This window comes from Coregonus clupeaformis, chromosome 18, assembly GCF_020615455.1.
Source record: "Coregonus clupeaformis isolate EN_2021a chromosome 18, ASM2061545v1, whole genome shotgun sequence".
Taxonomy (NCBI): Eukaryota; Metazoa; Chordata; class Actinopteri; order Salmoniformes; family Salmonidae; genus Coregonus; species Coregonus clupeaformis.
This window is the reverse complement of record NC_059209.1, coordinates 12,776,461-12,796,518: the sequence shown is the minus strand read 5'-3', so window position 1 is coordinate 12,796,518 and position 20,058 is coordinate 12,776,461. Positions and strand designations below refer to the sequence as shown.

At 44.9% G+C, this 20,058-nt stretch overlaps 1 protein-coding gene across 4 annotated transcripts in view; it reads right to left on the bottom strand.

Annotated features, from left to right (window-relative positions):
• LOC121587475 (pre-mRNA 3' end processing protein WDR33) overlaps positions 1-15,932 on the bottom strand; it is a 43,231-nt gene extending 27,299 nt beyond the window's left edge. For all 4 annotated transcript variants that reach the window (XM_041904436.2, XM_041904437.2, XM_041904438.2 and 1 more), the window contains exons 1-6: positions 15,784-15,932; positions 10,821-11,046; positions 4,832-4,900; positions 4,517-4,621; positions 1,712-1,807; positions 1,384-1,535 (exon numbers count right to left, since the gene is read on the bottom strand). In XM_041904436.2, coding sequence (XP_041760370.2) covers positions 1,384-1,535; positions 1,712-1,807; positions 4,517-4,621; positions 4,832-4,900; positions 10,821-11,024 — 626 coding nt within the window. In that variant the 5' untranslated portion in view covers positions 11,025-11,046; positions 15,784-15,932. The remainder of the gene's footprint in view (positions 1-1,383; positions 1,536-1,711; positions 1,808-4,516; positions 4,622-4,831; positions 4,901-10,820; positions 11,047-15,783) is intronic.
• Positions 15,933-20,058: the final 4,126 nt, after the last annotated feature.

The following is a 20,058-nucleotide window of genomic DNA, read 5'->3' as shown; positions in this document are numbered from 1 at the left end:
ATATACCAGGGGGTTTGGAATGGTGGGTAGTCAAAGCGACCTTGTGGGTTGCGTGGGAATTGAAAGTGAAAGTTGATAGCCAACTGCTCTAACCCCAGAGGCAATTTGGTTGTGTTTTTGGCAGAAATAGTCTTTATTCAAGAAGCTATGGGGTCACGTGTGGATGTGAGTTTTGTAACTAGGATATATTCAACAGCAGACAATGTGGGGGTGGCAATTTTAGTGGTTTCAAAAGGTGGGGGATTGTAGACATGCATTTGCTTACACCTCAAAAACCTTCAAAATCAACCATGGGACCTTTGTGAAGTATGTGTGTGGACCAGGGTTTCCGGCGGCATTTTAATTTACAGGACATTTGAGAAATGTACCTGACCCATATGCATTGGGTGCGTAACCTGATTAGGGTGTCCACCCACGGTGCTCAGAATGACAAATCACATTTAGATTATGGTGATTCATATTAACAGAACATGCAAGTCAAGGATGCAACGACGTGAGGTCTTTCTTACTTTCTTACTGCCTCCAGCTCATTGCAAAGTGGTGTGTGAAGCTCTGATGAAGCCTGCCTTCCGTTGTCTATGCATCTGCTGTTTGAGATGCTGTAGCAGCAGCTCTCGTGCCGTCTGACAGATTTTCCGCTTAAAGGTTCTGTATCTGTATGGTGTACGCGTGTGATAAATAAGATGCATAACGAATATACTGTACACGCGCACCAATCGAATTCCACTAAAATATGCAAATTAACCTATAGACTGATAAGCATGACCAGTCAAATCTATTTCCATCAATGAATAGGTTAAAGGGCATTATCCCGCAAAGGTATTTCTTCTTCTTCTCCCGGAGATTTGGCTGGCGGCAATTTTTATTTAATTGGCTTGGATTTTTTTTTTTTTGCCAAAAGCTATTACTGGGTAGCGGAAACCCTGGTGTGGAGTGACTCTATGCGTGTGAGACGCCTTCCCCAAGGTCCATAAACGAAGAACAAGTTGGCCACATTCGAAACTCCCTATGTATGCAGTAACTTCAGGTGCAACCACTCCACTTCATCCTGTATACACTCTGTCCCTCTGGGCCTATCTGTGTAAACCAATAGCATTAACATGTGTCAATCCCTTTTGCGTATGGATATAGATAAACACTTTATTTAACAAGACCGTGAAAATCTACCTTTTCTGTACATAGTAGTTATGTATAGAAAAAATCCAAATACACAACTCATCGTGAGCCACAGGCAATGATAATGGCAATAATAAGAATATGAATATCAAAAAGAGATCAGTGCAGTGTCGTGACAGCACACACGTACATCTATTAATCATTATTGGGGGAAACAGCAGTAACAGTCTGGGGTTAACTACAAAAAATGGTAGATTGGATATAGACCTGGCCTCTCTAATCGCCTCCTTGTGAGCCTGGAACATCTTGACGTTGTTCATGTTGGACTGCCAGTATTTGACGTAGCCGCCGTGGTCGGCTGTCAACATCCACATGTCGTTGTGAGACCAGGTCATGGCCCGCACAGGGCTGTCATGGGCCTGAGGGGAGGAGAGACAGACAGAGCGAGCACCAGAACCAAAAACACAGGGTTGGATAATTTTTTTTAAAAGACAGTGGATATACCGATTTCATGTGGTTCAGAACTGCTGAATACACATTTCAGAAGTTTTAAGTTAATTGTAAAGTGTTGTAAAAGGGTGGATTCAATGTTTACCTGTAAGATGGTCTCAAAGTTGAAGGTGAGTCCGTTCCACAAGGTGAACTCCCCACTGGAGGCTCCGGTGACAAGTCGCCTCCCCTCAGGAGTCCACTGTGAACAAGGGAGAGAGGGGTGGAGGAGAGGAGGAGATATGGAGAAAAGGGGGGAGGTGAAGAATAGTTGATTTAATTGAAAGGAGTAATAAAAAAGGTAAAAATAGATAAGGGAGACACTGAACTTAGTAATCACATTCTTAAGTTTGGATATACACTAATATATATATATATATATATATATATATATATATATATATATACACATACACACACAGTGCATTCGGAAAGTATTCAGACCCCTTCACTATTTCCACATTTAGTTAAGTTACAGCCTTATTCTAAAATTGATTAAATTGTTTTTTTTCTCATCAATCTACACACAATACCCCATAATGACAAAGCAAAAACCATTTTTTAGAAATGTTTTAAAAAAATAAGAATCAATTTTTGGTACATTTACATAATTATTCAGACCCTTTACTCAGTACTTTGTTGAAGCACCTTTGGCAGAGATTACAGCCTCGAGTCTTCTTGGGTACACTACAAGCTTGGCACACCTGTATTTGGGGAGTTCTTCTCTGCAGATCCTCTGAAGCTCTTTCAGGTTGGATGGAGAGTGTCGCTGCACAGTCATTTTCAGGTCTCTCTAGAGATGTTCGATTGGGTTCAAGTCCAGGCTCTGGCTGGGCCACTCAAGGATATTCAGAGACTTTTCCCAAAGCCACTCCTGCATTGTCTTGGCTGTGTGCTTAGGGTCGTTGTCCTGTTGGAAGGTGAACCTTCGCCCCAGTCTGAGATCCAGGTATTGGCCAGGTGATGAGCGGTGCCTGGTTTCCTCCAGACGTGATGCTTGGCATTCAGGTAAAAAAGTTACATCTAGGTTCCATCAGACCAGGGAATCTTGTTTCTCATAGACTCAGAGTCCTTTAGGTGCCTTTTGGCAAACTCCAAGCGGGCTGCCATGTGCCTTTTACTAAGGAGTTGTTTCCATCTGGTCACTCTACCATAAAGGCCTGATTGGTGGAGTGCTGCAGAGATGGTTGTCCTTCTGGAAGGTTCTCCCATCTCCAGAGGAACTCTGGAGCTCTGTCAGAGTGACCATCAGGTTCTTGGTCACCTCCCTGACCAAGGCCCTTCTCCCCCGATTGCTCAGTTTGGCCGGGCGGCCAGCTCTAGGAAGAGTCTTGGTGGTTCCAAACTTCTTCCATTTAAGAATGATGGAGGCCACTGTGTTCTTGGGGACCTTCAATGCTGCAGACATTTTTTGGAACCCTTCCCCAGATCTGTGTCTCGACACAATCCTGTCTCGGAGCTCTACGGACAATTCCTTCGACCGCATGGCTTAGTTTTTGCTCTGACATGCACTGTCAACTGTGGGACCTTATATAGACAGGTGTGTGCCTTTCCAAATCATGTCCAGTCAATTGAATTTACCACAGGTGGACCCCAATCAAGTTGTAGAAACATCAAGGATGATCAATGGAAACAGGATGCACCTGTGTGTAGATTATTATATATTTTTTTCATTATTTTAGAATAAGGCTGTAATGTAACAAAAAAAAAGTAAAGGGGTCTGAATACTTTCCGCATGCAATGTACAAAAGTATGTGGACATCACTTCAAATGAGTGAATTCATCCATTTCAGCTGCACCCGTTGCTGACAGGTGTATAAAATCGAGCACACAGCCATGTAATCTCCATTGACAAACATTGGCAGTAGAATGGCCTTACTGAAGAGCTCAGTGACTTTTATTGTGGCACTGTCATAGGATGCCACCTTTCCAACAAGTCAGTTCGTAAAATCTCTTCCCTGCTAGAGCTGCCCCGGTCAACTGTAAGTGCTGTTATTGTGAAGTGGAAACATCTAGGAGCATACAATGACATTCTAGACGATTCTGCGCTTCCAACTTTGTGGCAACAGTTTGGGGAAGGCCCTTTCCTGTTTCAGCATGACAATGCCCCCGCACACAAAGCGAGGTCCATACAGAAATGGTTTGTCAAGATCGGTGTGGAAGAACTTGACTGGCCTGCACAGAGCCCTGACCTCATCCCCATCGAACACCTTTGGGATGAATTGGAAAGCCGACCCTGAGCCAGGCCTAATCGCCCAACCTCACTAATGCTTTTGTGGCTAAATGGAAGCAAATCCCAGCAGCAATGTTCCAACATCTAGTGGAAAGCCTTCCCAGAAGAGTAGAGGCTGTTATAGCAGCAAAGAGGGGACCAACTCCATATTAATGCCCATGATTTTGGAATGAGATGTTCGATGAGCAGGTGTCCACATACCTTTGGTCATGTAGTGTATATTATGCAGAAAATGTGTACTACTCATTCATTACATTCACATTTTACATTTTAGTCATTTAGCAGACACTCTTATCCAGAGCGACATACAGTTAGTGAGTGCATACATTATTATTTTTATTTTTCATACTGGCCCCCCGTGGGAAGCGAACCCACAACCCTGGCGTTGCAAACGCCATGCTCTACCAACTGAGCTACATCTCTATGGCAGGGGTGTCAAACTCAATTCCTGGTAGGCCAAATGTGTGGATTTTCGCTCCTCCGTTGTACTTGATTGATCAACTAAGATCATCCCCTCACCTGGTTGTCTAGGTTTTAACTGGACACTAATTGGAAGGAAATAACAAAACCCAGCAGGAATATAATTTGACATACCTGCACTTTGGGCTTCACAGTTTCAGAGGGATAAAATAGTCTGCCTTGAACAGGTGCGGAAAGTGTGTGAGAGGAGAGACTTACCCTTATGACAAAGACAGGGCACTTGACTTTGTTCGTGGAGGTTCGAACAAACTTTGTGGTGACTGCGTTCATGGGATAACTCACAATGCCCACAGGAGGAACAAGCTACAAGAGCCAGAGAAAGATAGGGACGGAAAAGGAGAGAGAAATGTCAACATCTTATCTAACAATGGGTACACAATTAATCAAATCCAGCCAGGAATAGGGACTCGCTAACACTCTGACACAGATTCATTGATAACATATTTTCTTATTAGATTACTGACACCAGAAGGTCAAAAATTGTACTAAATCTTACAATCTGCCCATACTTACATCATTGTAACATCCTGCATCTGGTTGGATGGCACGTAAATCTCTGTGGTCTCGCTGCCACAAACGATTCTGTAGTCAAGGAAGAGAACATTTAAGGAACCAAAGGTCTTTGGATTCACATACATTCCAGCCAAATACATATAAACTTAGCAAAAAAATGTACGTCATCTCACTGTCAACTGCGTTTATTTTCAGCAAACTTAACATGTGTAAATATTTGTATGAACATAACAAGATTCAACAACTGAGACATAAACTGAACAAGTTCCACAGACATGTGACTAACAGAAATGGAATAATGTGTCCCTGAACAAAGGGGGGGGTCAAAATCAAAAGTCAGTAAGTATCTGGTGTGACCACCAGCTGCATTAAGTATTGCAATGCATCTCCTCCTCATGGACTGCACCAGATTTGCCAGTTATTTTTTATTTTTTTGGGGGGTAGATCAGCTTAATTTTGCAGATAGATTGTAGACACGGACATGAATTATCTGTTTAGTGTGTTAACACACTCTTGGTATGCTAGCTAGCTAGCGGGTAGCTACTGGTAACGTTTATTGGTAATTATCTGTTTAGTGCAACGGTGGAGAGTTGTTTCCAGTGTTAATGTGCTAGCTAGCCAACGTTTAATTTTTGCTGCGTTATGAAAGGAACTAGACACGGACATGAATTATCTGTTTAGTGTGTTAACACACTCTTGGTAGTTTGTTGTAACCAAGTATTGGTGCTAAACTGTGTGTTATTGGATGCTAGCATTCTAGTTAGCTATGGCGTCATAGCTAGGCATTGTGGGCTGTTGTGGGTAGTTACTGTAGGTTGGCATTGTTTTTTCGGTGGTGCCGGGGTTGCACTGAAGCTAGTTAGCTAGCTAGCCGTTCTTCAAACAAGGTCAACACAGTGGCCATTGCTAGCTAGCCAATATGACCAGCTAACTGTACTGTAGTAGCTAAATACAATATAGTTGTGCTACATAGCCGAATTATCTGCTTAGTGTGTTAACACACTATTGGTGGTTTGTTGTGACCAAGTGTTGGTGCTAAACTGTGTGTTATTGGATGCTAGCATGCTAGTTAGCTATGGTGTCATAGTTATCTAGCTGAATAAAGTGGGTTGAGTCTATTCCTTTAAACATTGAACCGCTGTGGTTCACAACAATTCTGATTTCTAAAGGTGGAAGTTGGTAGAGTTTTTGTTCGGGTGGTTCAGTGAAACAATTATAGTTTCTGAGGTAGAAGTTTTTGGTGAGGGAGGCCCTGCTCTCTACTCTCCCAGATGTTTAGTTCATTTCATTCCGATCTCCTCTGCATTATTGTAGCCATTTGCTACAGCCTGTCAACTATGCCTCTGCCTATCCCTGTTCTCTCCTCTCTGCACAGGCTACACAAACGCCCCACACCGCGTGGCTGCTGCCTCTCTAACCTGGTGGTCCCTGCACGCACCCCACACCTGGAGTTCCAGGTCTCAGGCAGCCTCTGGAACTGCCGTTCTGCTGCCAACAAAGCTGACTTCATCCCAGCCTATGCTAATCTCCAGTCCCTCGACTTCCTGGCGCTGACGGAAACATGGATTACCACTGAAAACACTGCTACTCCTACTGCTCTCTCCTCGTCTGACCATGTGTTCTCGCATACCCCGAGAGCATCTGGTCAGAGGGGTGGTGGCACAGGAATCCTCATCTCTCCCAAGTGGACATTCTCAATTTTTCCCCTAACCCATCTGTCTATCTCCTCATTTGAATTCCATGCTGTCACAGTCACTAGCCCATTTAAGCTTAATATCCTTGTCATCTATCGCCCTCCAGGTTCCCTTGGAGAGTTCATCAATGAGCTTGACGCCTGTGATAAGTTCCTTTCCTGAGGATGGCTCACCCCTCACAGTTTTGGGGGATTTCAACCTCCCTATGTCCACATTTGACTCATTTCTCTCTGCCTCCTTCTTTCCACTCCTCTCCTCTTTTGACCTCACCCTCTCACCGTCCCCCCCTACTCACAAGGCAGGCAATACGCTTGACCTCATCTTTACTAGATGCTGCTCTTCTAATCTCACTGCAACTCCCCTCCATGTCTCCGACCACTACTTTGTATCCTTTTCTCTCTCGCTCTCCTCCCACACTACTCACTCTGCCCCTACACAGATGGTAATGCGCCGCCGCAACCTTCGCTCTCTCTCTCCCACTACTCTCTCCTCTTCCATCCTATCATCTCTTCCCTCTGCTCAATCCTTCTCCCTCCAATCTCCTGATTCTGCCTCCTCAACCCTCCTCTCCTCCCTTTCTGCATCCTTTGACTCTCTGTGTCCCCTATCCTCCCGGCCGGCTCGGTCCTCCCCTCCAGCTCCGTGGCTTGATGACTCATTGCGAGCTCACAGAACAGAGCTCCGGGCAGCGGAGCGGAAATGGAAGAAAACTAAACTCCCTGCCGACCTGGCATCTTTTCACTCCCTCCTCTCCACATTTTCTTCATCTGTTTCTGCTGCTAAGGCCACTTTCTACCACTCTAAATTCCAAGCATCTGCCTCTAACCCTACGAAGCTATTTGCCACATTTTCCTCACGGCCTTTCCTATCATTGCTACGCAGACGACACACAACTAATCTTCTCCTTTCCCCCTTCTGATAACCAGGTGGCGAATCGCATCTCTGCATGTCTGGCAGACATATCAGTATGGATGACGGATCACCACCTAAAGCTGAACCCTGGCAAGACGGAGCTGCTCTTCCTCCCGGGGAAGGACTGCCCGTTCCATGATCTCGCCATCACGGTTGACAACTCCGTTGTGTCCTCCTCCCAGAGTGCGAAGAGCCTTGGCGTGACCCTGGACAACACCCTGTCGTTCTCCGCTAACATCAAGGCGGTGACCCGCTCCTGCAGGTTCATGCTCTACAACATTCGGAGAGTACGACCCTGCCTTACACAGGAAGCGGCACAGGTCCTAATCCAGGCACTTGTCATCTCCCCGTCTGGACTACTGCAACTCGCTGTTGGCTGGCCTCCCTGCCTGTGCCATTAAACCCCCTACAACTCATCCAGAATGCCGCAGCCCGTCTGGTGTTCAACCTTCCCAAGTTCTCACGTCACCCCCCTCCTCCACACACTCCACTGGCTTCCAGTTGAAGCTCGCATCCGCTACAAGACCATGGTGCTTGCCTATGGAGCAGTGAGGGGAACGGCACCTCTGTACCTTCAGGCTTTGATCAGTCCCTACACCCAAACGAGGGCATTGCGTTCATCCACCTCTGGCCTGCTGGCTCCCCTTCCTCTGCGGAAGCATAGTTCCCGCTCAGCCCAGTCAAAACTGTTCGCTGCTCTGGCACCCCAATGGTGGAACAAGCTCCCTCACGACGCTAGGACAGCGGAGTCACTCACCACCTTCCGGAGACATTTGAAACCCCACCTCTTTAAGGAATACCTCGGATAGGATAAAGTAATCCTTCTACCCCCCCCCCAAAAAAATTGTAAAGTGGTTATCCCACTGCCTATAGGGTGAATGCACCAATTTGTGAGTCGCTCTGTTTAAGAGCGTCTGCTAATGACGTAAATGTGCCCTTGAGCAAGGCACTTAACCCTAATTGCTCCTGTAAGTCGCTCTGGATAAGAGCGTCTGCTAAATGACTAAAATGTAAATGTAATTGTCTGCATCACTTCCAATCCCCCATGTTATATATATATATATATACACACTCCCCTTTATTACTTTTCAACCCCGCCATCCTTTCCCTACTTGGGGTAAATTAGTGAACAACAACGCCCAGGCCTCTACTTCCAGCCTATACTTACTATCTACACCTTATGGACACAGTCAATTTTACAATAATTATATTTTATTTGTTTTTGCTCCTGAACTACTTCTACTCTCAACCTCTCCGATCATTTTCATGATGTCCATCCGGTTTGCTTCTATATGCCATATCTTTCTAACTGTGCTCTTTCCCAAAAGCTCCCAACATACAACCTATATACTTATTATGGACACAGTATGCTTACATTATTAGTTATCTTGTTATTATTTGTTGTTAGTTGTTATTAGTCCCATCCTTCAACTCCATTCAATACCTCCCATCTATCTCTTACCATCCATATAGGATTTCTATTTGCCATATATATTTCAACCGTACTGTGATGTTTTACAAAAGTTCTGAACCTTTCTATTCTCATTGCTTCTACAGATTGTGAATTAAAAAAACATTTTTGCTAAAAGTATTATTATATTATTGATCGATTGACTATGACTTTTCAGATCACCCAGTAATGCTATCTGCAAGGATAGCTCCGGGTAAATATTGCAATCCTTTAGCCAATCCTGGACCTGTGTCCAAAAACAAGCTACAAATGGACAGAACCAAAACAAATGATCTAATGATTCTGCAATTTTGCAATCTATATGGGACGGCTGTCAATCCTTTGGTCCTTAAGTGAAACTGATATACTTTTTTATATATCACAGTTTTCCTTAACCAATTATGTTCTTTAATGCAAGGCCGACAGACAAGTTCCTTACTTTCTCCCCCTTTCACTTTCCTCTTCCACTTTTGCGGTAAGGCTGCCAGTTCTTGCTGTGAGATGTTACCCCACTCTTCCACCAAGGCACCTGCAAGTTCCCTGACATTTCTGGGGGGAATGGCCCTAGCCCTCACCCTCCGATCCAACAGGTCCCAGACGTGCTCAATGGGATTGAGATCCGGGCTCTTTGCTGGCCATGGCAGAACACTGACATTCCTGTCTTGAAGGAAATCACGCACAGAACGAGCAGTATGGCTGGTGGCATTGTCATGCTGGAGGGTCATGTCAGGATGAGCCTGCAGGAAGGGTACCACATGAGGGAGGAGGATGTCTTCCCTGTAACGCACAGCGTTGAGATTGCCTGCAATGACAACAAGCTCAGTCCGATGATGCTGTGACACACCGCCCCAGACCATGACGGACATTCCACCTCCAAATCGATCCCGCTCCAGAGTACTGGCCTCGGTGTAATGCTCATTCCTTCGACGATAATTGCGAATCCGACCATCACCCCTGGTGAGACAAAACCGCGACTCGTCAGTGAAGAGCACTTTTTGCCAGTCCTGTCTGGGTTTGTGCCCATAGGCGACATTGTTGCCGGTGATGTCTGGTGAGGACATGCCTTACAACAGGCCTACAAGCCCTAAGTCCGGGCTCTCTCAGCCTATTGCGGACAGTCTGAGCACTGATGGAGGGATTGTGCGTTCCTGGTGTAACTCGGGCAGTTGTTGTTGCCATCCTGTACCTGTCCCGCAGGTGTGATGTTCAGATGTACCGATCCTGTGCAGGTATTGTTACACGTGGTCTGCCACTGCGAGGACGATCAGCTGTCCGTCCTGTCTCCCTGTATCGCTGTCTTAGGTTTCTCACAGTAAGGACATTGCAATGTATTGCCCTGGCCACATCTGCAGTCCTCATGCCTCCTTGCAGCATGCCTAAGGCACGTTCACGCAGATGAGCAGGGACCCTGGGCATCTTTCTTTTTGTGTTTTTCAGAGTCAGTAGAAAGGCCTCTTTAGTGTCCTAAGTTTTCATAACTGTGACCTTAATTGCCTACCGTCTGTAAGCTGTTAGTGTCTTAACGACCGTTCCACAGGTGCATGTTCAATAATTGTTTATGGTTAATTGAACAAGCATGGGAAACAGTGTTTAAACCCTTTACAATGAAGATCTGTGAAGTTATTTGGATTTTTACAATTATCATCTTTGAAAGACAGGGTCCTGAAAAAGGGTAGTTTCTTTTTTTGCTGAGTTTACATGGGAGTAAGTGCTCAAGAACAGCGTCTCTGAGCTCATGGTCATGTCTGAGCGTGGATATTTGAAACTGTTTCAATATGTCAAGCTATCTGAAGGATGTGTGCGTGTTTGTGCCCAAAGTCGAGTTTCTCTAGAAACACGACTACTGACTGAGTTGTGGTTTCTAGAAACATTTAGTTCACTGAGTGGGTCACAAAATAACCCAAAAACAGATGCTTCATGTCACGTTCATTACCTCCAGATGCCTGATGACCGAGGGGTTGTAGTCAATGGTTTTGCGGTTGACAGACTTCCGCATGCGCTTGCCGTCGAAGGTGAGCTGCTGCATGGCCTGCTGCTGGGCGAAGTCGGGCCGCTTGTAAAAGAGCTGCCGCGGCGCCTGGTGCTGGAACCGTGGCATGTGGAAGAACCGTGGCGGGGAGATGATGTCCGTCGCCATGGTGACTGCTGCTCCGCTAAACCTGCGGAGAGATGGAAGAGGGTGGTGAGAGGCGTTGGATTGGATGGTTGAAAAGTAATATCATAAATAGAGATAACAAAACGCAAAGCAGCATTTTCACAAAATACTTGGCTACTAAAGCACAAAAGCCAACTCATCTAACTGGGTCATACAGGTTTGTGTTTGCAGCCACTATTTAGGAGATTAATTATGCTGTAACCACAGATGACAATTTCAGCGTCGGCCCACATAACTGATTAGGGATGGACTTTGCAACATTTCTCTACAAAGAATCAATATCACCACAAACGCCCACAATCATTTCTCCGAACAGTCAACTCATAAGTAGACACAGTCCAATTGCAGAGTTTTGTCTTTTCAAAAAAACAATAAGACATGACGCCAGCCCCTGACTGAGCAGGCACACTAGGCACAGCAGAAACTTAGAACATACACCACAAGTGGGTAGTGATCAGAGTACTATACAGATCTATGATCAGCTTACCCAACCCCAAATGTATTTTATTTATTTATTACGTTTATTTGTACAGGGACAATGTACAACAAAAAACTAAATCTCAGAAGTGAGAAGTGATGCGTTGCACAAGATTTAGCTAACAGCTTATTTACATCTGCAGTCCTTTTTAGGTCAACAAAAACCATCTGACCCTGGAGCAGCAGTGATAGGCCTAATTGGTAGAAGTTGCCCATGTGATTATAGAGACAGAAAATATACTTGCTTGACATGTATCAGTTCAGAGGAGTCTATGGCCAGCATACAATTATTCATTTAGATTAGTGATGGGTGAGCTTACAAATATTGGCAAGTCTAAAATAATGAGCGGCAAAAGTGTTGTTGCAACAGGTTTCCAAGTGGTCTATGCCCATCACTCATAACAAAAGACAGGGAAAACTTAAACAAAAGAGCATGGCTTCAGTCATAAGAGCGCCGAGACAGGATTGTGTCGAGGCACAGATCTGGGGAAGGGTACCAAAAAATGTCTGCAGCATTGAAAGGCCCCAAGAACACAGTGGCCTCCTTAAATGGAATCACCAAGACTCTTCCTGGAGCTGGCCGCCCAGCCAAACTGAGCAATCGGGGTAGAAGGGCCTTGGTCAGGTAGGTGCCCTAGAACCCGATGGTCAGTCTGACAGAGATCCAGAGTTCCTCTGGGGAGAATCTTCCAGAAGGACAACCATCTCTGCAGCACTCCACCAAATCAGGCCTTCATGGTAGAGCGGCCAGACGGAAGCCATTCCTCAGTGAAAGGCACATGACAGCCCGCTTGGAGTTTGCCAAAAGGCACCTCTCAGACCATGAGAAACAATATTCTCTGGTCTGATTAAACCAATATCGAACTCTTTGGCCTGAATGCCAAACGTCACGTCTGGAGGAAACCAGGCACCATGCTTACGGTGAAGCATGGTGGTGGCAGCATCATGCTGTGGGGATGTTTTTCAGCGGCAGGGACTGGTAGACTAGTCAGGATCGAGGGAAAGATGGCCGGAGCGCTCAGGACCTCAGGCTGGGGCGAAGGTTCACCTTCCAACAGCACAACGACCCTAAGCACACAGCCGACAATGCAGGAGTGGCTTCAGGACAAGTCTCTGAATGTCCTTGAGTGGCCCAGCCAGAGGCTGAACTTGAACCCGATCGAACATCTCTGGAGAGACCTGAAAATAGCTGTGCAGCGACGCTCCCCATCCAACCTGACAGAGCTTGAGAGGATCTGCAGAGAAGAATGGGAGAAACTCCCCAAATACAGGTGTGCCAAGCTTGTAGCGTCATACCCAAGAAGACTTGAGGCTGTAATCACTGCCAAAGGTGCTTCAACAAAGTACTGAGTAAAGGGTCTGAATACTTATGTAAATGTGATATTTCCGTTTTTTATTTTTGCAAAGAATAAAATAAAATAAAGATTTTGCTTTGTCATTATCAGGTATTGTGTGTTGATTGATGAGGGGAAAAAAAACAATTTAATCCATTTTAGAATAAGGCTGTAACGTAACAAAATGTGGGAAAAGTCAAGGGGTCTGAATACTTTCTGAATGCACTGTAGCCATGTTATTTTTACTCTATTTTTATTCATTATTCACTGTGCCCATTATTACAAAAATGTATCTTATCTTTAACTCTGCATTGTTGGAAAAGGTCACGTAAGTAAGCATTTTACTATGAGTTTACACCTGTTGTCTACGAAGCATGTGACAAATACAATTATTTGATTTGACAATCGTGCACAAGCATATTCAACTGTACATTGAACCTATGGTGAACCTAGGTGTATAGAAGGCCTGCCATGAGCACAATTCCAAACAGGAAAGCAACAGTCAGTCTACGCTATACAAGTGACGTCATCCTACGTCATACTTCCGGTTCCTGTCCCCTAATCTTTTGAATTGGCTTGCCAATTGTATCATCAAACTCGTGAAAATGCGGTCTTTTAAGAAAGTGGTTCTCAACTGGTTTTGCCTCGAACTAAATTGAACCAGGTTGTCTCAGTCGCAACCCAATATACGCATGGAGAAAAAGAAACATTCTCCCAAAATGCAACCTGGATATCTATTTTTAACGCTATATTGATAGTAAATGTAGCAATTATATGACAAGAGAACAACACTCCTACCTTTTTCATTGTCATTAATTATATTTTTATAGCCTACAATAATTCAATTTTGCCAATATTCGTGATGACTAATGGTAATAAGCTCACTGGTTTCAGACCACAAAATCAACCAAATTCAATAAATAGCGCTGCTAATAGGTGCTAACTGTGATTGAAGAAAAATTGTTCAGAGATTAAATGTAATAATATAAATAATATAATATGCCATTTAGCAGATGCTTTTATCCAAAGCGACTTAGTCATGTGTGCATACATTTTTACGTATGGGTGGTCCCGGGAATCAAACCCACTACCCTGGCGTTACAAGCACCATGCTCTACCAATTGAGCTACAGAGGACCACTAATTACTTTCTACCTGGCTTTAGTATTTTTTCTTAAGTTAAATTTTTTTTACACCACACGACCCATTTAAAACTATATTTATGTTTGTGAATGAATTTACTACTGCCAAATGCCTTATATTACGTTTTTGTGCTGAAGAACAATGCGCTACATTTTTCCCATTGAAGGCCATTCAAAAAGCCTACAAGCCAACTTCCTGGAAAATGATGCATCACTTTCATATTGTATTGCACCATGACCTTCATGTATGCTGCATGTAAGCAGTATCTGAGTGAGCTTTGCGCACCCCTCCTTCCACACTAACTCAGTAATTAGCCTAATACATATGCCTACTACAGCAACGACATTCAGCACTGTACACACATTTGCGGACATCTCAATGTCAAAGAAAACACACTCCCGGACACCCTCTGTCTTTTACGCACAGCATAGGCATATTGCTAGCTTTTCATAAAGTAAAAACACCAGCCATGGACACAACACATTCTACACAACTAGAAGCCACACTAGGCACTTCGTTTTGCATGGCCTGGTGCCCCGGGTGGGCAGAGTTTGCACATTTTAGACCATTTCATTAGTCCTTAAGTGAAATCTCCTGAATCACCAGGCTAATGTGCAATTCATGACATTTTCACATGTAAATTGAAATGACCAATGAGCATTTTACAGACTGTGGCTTTAAAACAAACAGAACAGTTTTTATCTGTAAACTAAAAAATGTTTCACAATATTAGACCACACTAATTTCAAATAGGGTACAGGTGGCAAAATTGTCTCATTCTCAATAGGCCTAATTCATCACAATATCCCCTAGATGTGTCCAAAGTAAAAATCATTTTATTTTGTGGATAACGACAGCTCATTACAACCAGCACATACTAGGGAAGAAATATACAGTGAGCAATTGTCTCTCGTTGGATTTGGACAATTGACAACTTCCACTTATGTCCAAAAGTATGCTATAAAAGCAGTTTAATTGACAAAAGTAACAAGCTGCCTAGTGAGGGCAACTATTCAATTCAAACACGTTATTTGTACGCCTAGACTGGGTCCAAAATATAACTAACTGAGATGGGGGTGCAAAGCCAGCGTGGTTGGGAGCTAGCTAACTGGCATCAACTTCTAGCTAGCTAATTGATTACCACTGTCATTATGCCCAGTCAGTCATTCTCCTGGCGGTAACGTTAGTTAGTAAGCTAACGTTACCTAAAGTATTAGCTACAAAGATAGCTAGCTAGATAACTGTACCAGCTCTGGGGTCAGAATTTCTTGTAAAGGTAACGTTAGCGAGCTAACGGCACAAGAGGTTTATATGCTAGTTAACCAGCTAATGTTAATTAGCCATCTTAATTTACAGATCCTGGTGGGCAGTGCTCGGCTGATAAGCTGGCTTGGTCGTTATCCAAGTTGAGGAACTTCAATAGTTTCATGACCCAACGAGTATCTTGTTCGGGGGAATCTAAGCCCAAAGTGAACTAAGAAGTTGATGTTAACAAGCCATTACAGTACTAGCATTGGAAATGGAAGAGGTGGTGGCTAGCTAACGACAACGTTAGCTTGCAGCACACTATTAAATATGAACAAAATAATTACGTTAGCTAGCTATCAAACTATTCAGGGATACGTTTACGGTGTGTGGACAGAAACTATTTCAAGGTTTGTGCGTAACACAAAACCGACAACACAATCCGTTCCTCTTCAAATGTATGTTTTGTACCGACTTGACAACACAATTAAATGGCGCCAGGTGGAAGTCTTTACAACAACAACGCGATGCTTAAAAACTCACCAACAATATCCAATGCAGAGTTATCTAGCTAGCTATGGATAACTAGATTCTTCTCAAATATACTATTTTTGAGAATCAAAGTTTGACAATATATCGGTTTGTCGCTTCTCGTGTTTAGCCACCTATTACGGCCTCTTCTTCGATGAGATTTAACGGCGGTTGGCATCCAATAAATATTGCATTACCGCCACCTACTTGACTGGAGTACAACTCCCTTATACTTTGCTTGAAAAAATAAATAATCAAATACTCTTCCATCTAACACTACACTCACCAAAAAAATAACACCACCCTACTCCACTATTTAAATCTATTTAGTCCTACCTCAGGCCAACAACCTGAAAGGATAGGACACCACCACTTAACACACCCTGTAACTCTTCTGATATCCTCAACCTGCCTCTCTCGCACAGGACATTTCTGATCCCCAGCCCCATGGGCACCCCTACAATTAACACATACCACTACTTTCCCCAATGCTACACATTCCTTTGTCTCATGCCCTTCTGCACACGTCTCACACCTATGAACCTACCTCCTACACACTGCTGCCACATGCCCATAAGCTTGACACCTGTAACAACGTAATGTATTCGGCACAAAAGCTTGTACAGGAGCTAACATCACTTTGTCGGGCAAAGACTCAACATCAAAACTCAAAAGAACAGACAATGACTCTTCTGTTTCACCACTCACGCCACCCTGTATGCGTCGCACAAAACAACGAGCATCACAAACACCGGGAATGTTCTCCTTCAGTTGGTCAACTTTTACATTTACTGCTACCCCAGTAATCACTCCTTTCCATGGTGCCCTTTTCTTGAGAGCAAAACAATTCACATCTCTTGCCCCCATTCGTTTAACACAGAGCACCTGCTCCCTCTGACCAACAGAAACACAAACAATTATCACAAAACCACTTCTGGTTACCCTTACCGATTCCACAGCACTGAACTCTGTTTTTCACCCACCCTGAAACCACAAATGGATCTGCAAAATGCAAGGGTCCACTTTTTCCAAAAACTCAGAGAACTTCACCACACCTACCACCTCCGATTCTTTGCCCTTATTCACCCTCCTCCTCCCTCTCTCTCTTAGACCTCCTCTGCCTCTCTTTTTCCCTCCATTCCTCCTCCGTAATCAGAATTAGCTAAGTAACATAGATAATTAAGATGTCTTATCTGCAGAATATGCTAATATGATTGAACTGTTGAACTCCTGTTATTAGAATGTCTCCTTTCGGACTCTGGTGTGGGCAGCTGCACTTCCTCCCTCGTATGGGCCTCAGTCACCTGGGGCCCAGAGAGGGGAGAAGTCAGGCTTGTCTTTCACATGTCCCTGTTTCTATGCAGAATATCAGAAAGAGAATAAGGCAAAGGAGGTCAGAAGGAAACATTGTTTCCATATGTGAATATGTGTCTTTACCTATTGCAAACCATGTGAAGGGATTGCATGAGGAATGGGAACCAATCACTTGTCTCCACAATGTATGTGTGTCAGTCACCCCCTCTGGCCTTGGGAGATTGTTCTCTCCCCTGGTTCCCTTTCTAGCAAGGTGGAAACTATGTAACAACAAATGTCCTTCTAAATTGTTAGTACTGAACAAAACAATGAGTATTTGTATTTGGGGCTAAGGTCTGGCACAGGACGTGTGGGGTTAGTGTCTGGAACCATTGTATGTTATCTCTGAGGTTGCACCTATCCTGACCCAGAGGCTCACTCAACTCAGTGAGCTCTCACTCTACTCACTTCTGTGTGGGTATTGTGACCAGCTCCCTTATCGATACATTTTTAATAAAGTTAATATTCGGATTGGTGATTGACCTTGTCTCTCCTCATTATTGATAAAATTATCCACTACATTTGGCGACGAGGAGGGGATCTGTAACTTCACCTGTTGATCGCTCGTGAAGATCTGGATAAACGGTGCACATGGGATCCCCAAATTGGAATCTCAGGGGAGCCGCGCTCCTAAATGAGCAGCTGGACCCACCTAAGATCTGAGTGGAAGCGGACACGGGTGGATACCAGATCCCTAACATAGTATTGAGAGAGGGGAGCAAGGTGATCCACCAATAGAAAATAGAAAAAAGAAAAATACATAAAAGGAGCCCCTGTTCAGGGTACTTTCAGAGTGAGGTCCTCCTTAAGGGGGGCACAGCTGAGGTGACTAACAGGACTGAGTTGGGTTGATAAGAGTGTTCTTAAGAGAGGTATCCTTGGACATAATTGTTAAATCAGCCAGTTGAGGGCAACCGAAAGTCTGGTTGTTTGGATTGATCCCAAGCAGACCAGTGAGGTCCGTTAGGTGATGGACCAGAGCCAGTGGAGTCTGCGTGTCGCTGGGTGAGTCTGAGTGAGACACTGGCCTGGCGAAACCTAAGTATACTTTAATAGATTAAATGACTGTTGTTAGATGTTATTGTGAGTGTTTTGTTATTCCTGGCACTTCACCTGAGGTGGAGGTTAGAAAACACAAGGTAAGATTGGATTTTTGCGACCGTGTTACACAATTAGATAGGAGGCACGGGTATTCTGTGGAAGAGGATCTATTGTAGCGAGGGACTAGAGCGCGAATAATCCTGCGGGAAAACTCGGCTTGGTGAAGCTCATTGAATGAGGGACTCATTGTGAGTTTTGTTATTCCTGGCACTTCACCTGAGGTGGAGGTTAGAAAATACAAGGTATGATTGGATTTTTGGGACCGTGTTAAGCAATTAGATAGAAGACACGGGTATTCTATGGGAAGTTTTGCATATCTGGATAGATATAAGAGATCTATACTACAGTGATCGCACTAGGCGATATCCCCGTGTGGAGATAACACCCCGTTCTGCGGTCACTAATATTTAAATGGAGATATTAATTTCCCTGTTCATATGGATAAAATATAAAATCATAAACAGCGCTAACCGGTTTTCTTTGTTTGTCAACCCCTGTGTGTGTCTGTGTTATCTGTGAGTGTGTGAGTGAAACAGGAACCATGGGAGCACACGGGAGCAAGGGACATGGAATTCCAGATCCTCCCACAGGTTATGTGCAGAGAAGTGGGAAAGGGACGTTTTGGACCAGGTGAAATTAGGATAGGGAAGGTGGGTTTCCGTTGACAGGGACACTGAGTGTAACAATGTTAGGCAAAGTCAGGGAGAGTGTGACAGAGTATGAAGGGACTAAAAAAGGTAAAAAAAAGATAAAATAGACTGGGTTAAATTTAGAAAATGGGAAAGAGAGTCAGAAAGGCGTACACAAAGACAGGATTCATTTGGGGGACAGCCCCATCAGAATATGGTAGTGCAGACTGAGGAGGAAGGGAGAACAGATAAAGACAAGACAGTGAGAAAGGAGAGATTTCCCCCCTCCTTACTTTTCTCCTGACCACTCTCTACCGAGTGCTGCCTGGGCCTGTGGCTGAGGCTGATGACCTCCCTCCCCCGCTTCCACCCGATCCAGCAAACCCAGTGGACGCCCTCGCCCTCTACACCCCACTGCGCCTCCTCCTCCAACTCCACAGTTCACCTGTGCCTCCCCTCACGTATGAATCTCCCCTAGTAGCAGCTGTGGTGGACAAACTGCTCTCTGGACTGGCCATGCAGGCGGTGGGAATGACATCAACTCCCAGACCACAGAGGAAGGGTGCGGCTGGAGGAGCAAGGCAAGCAGACAGAAAGAGTCGCAACCCGTTCCTCAAGGGCGCTCCCCCAGGGAGTAGAACCAGACGACAGAAGAAGTTGGCACCATAGAGGAGAGGCGGGACACGCACTCTGGCAGCCTGTCGTGTGGATCCAAAAGGTGAAGACCTATGAGCTACAAGCTGCTCAATTGACTTTCTACCAAGGCCAGGTGCCAGCCGAAAGAGGGGCTGGGATGGGTCGTGGGGTAAGACCAAACCAGGCAACTGTTTCACATGTGGTCAACCAGCCCATTTCTCAGCCCAGTGTGAACAAGCTCAAGCTCAGCAAGCCAGAGCACCGGGGAGAGGAAGAGGCAGAGGACGATCAAGAGGTAGAGGAGCCCCAAGTGGGGCCCCTTGAGAGGGAGGCCCAGCGGGAGGACAAGGACTGTGGTATCCCCCTGCTCAACAGCCATGGCAGCCGCCAACCATGCAATGGCCATGGCCACCCCAACAGGGGGCCCCTCAGCTGTAATGGGGCCCACAAGGGGGCCCTCAAGGCAGAGGCCAGCCTGGGGCCTGGCAGACGGGGCCGCCTGCACAGACGACCATGTACAAATCCAGGAGAGGAGAGGGAGGGAGAATATTGAAGGGCGGAGGGGGAA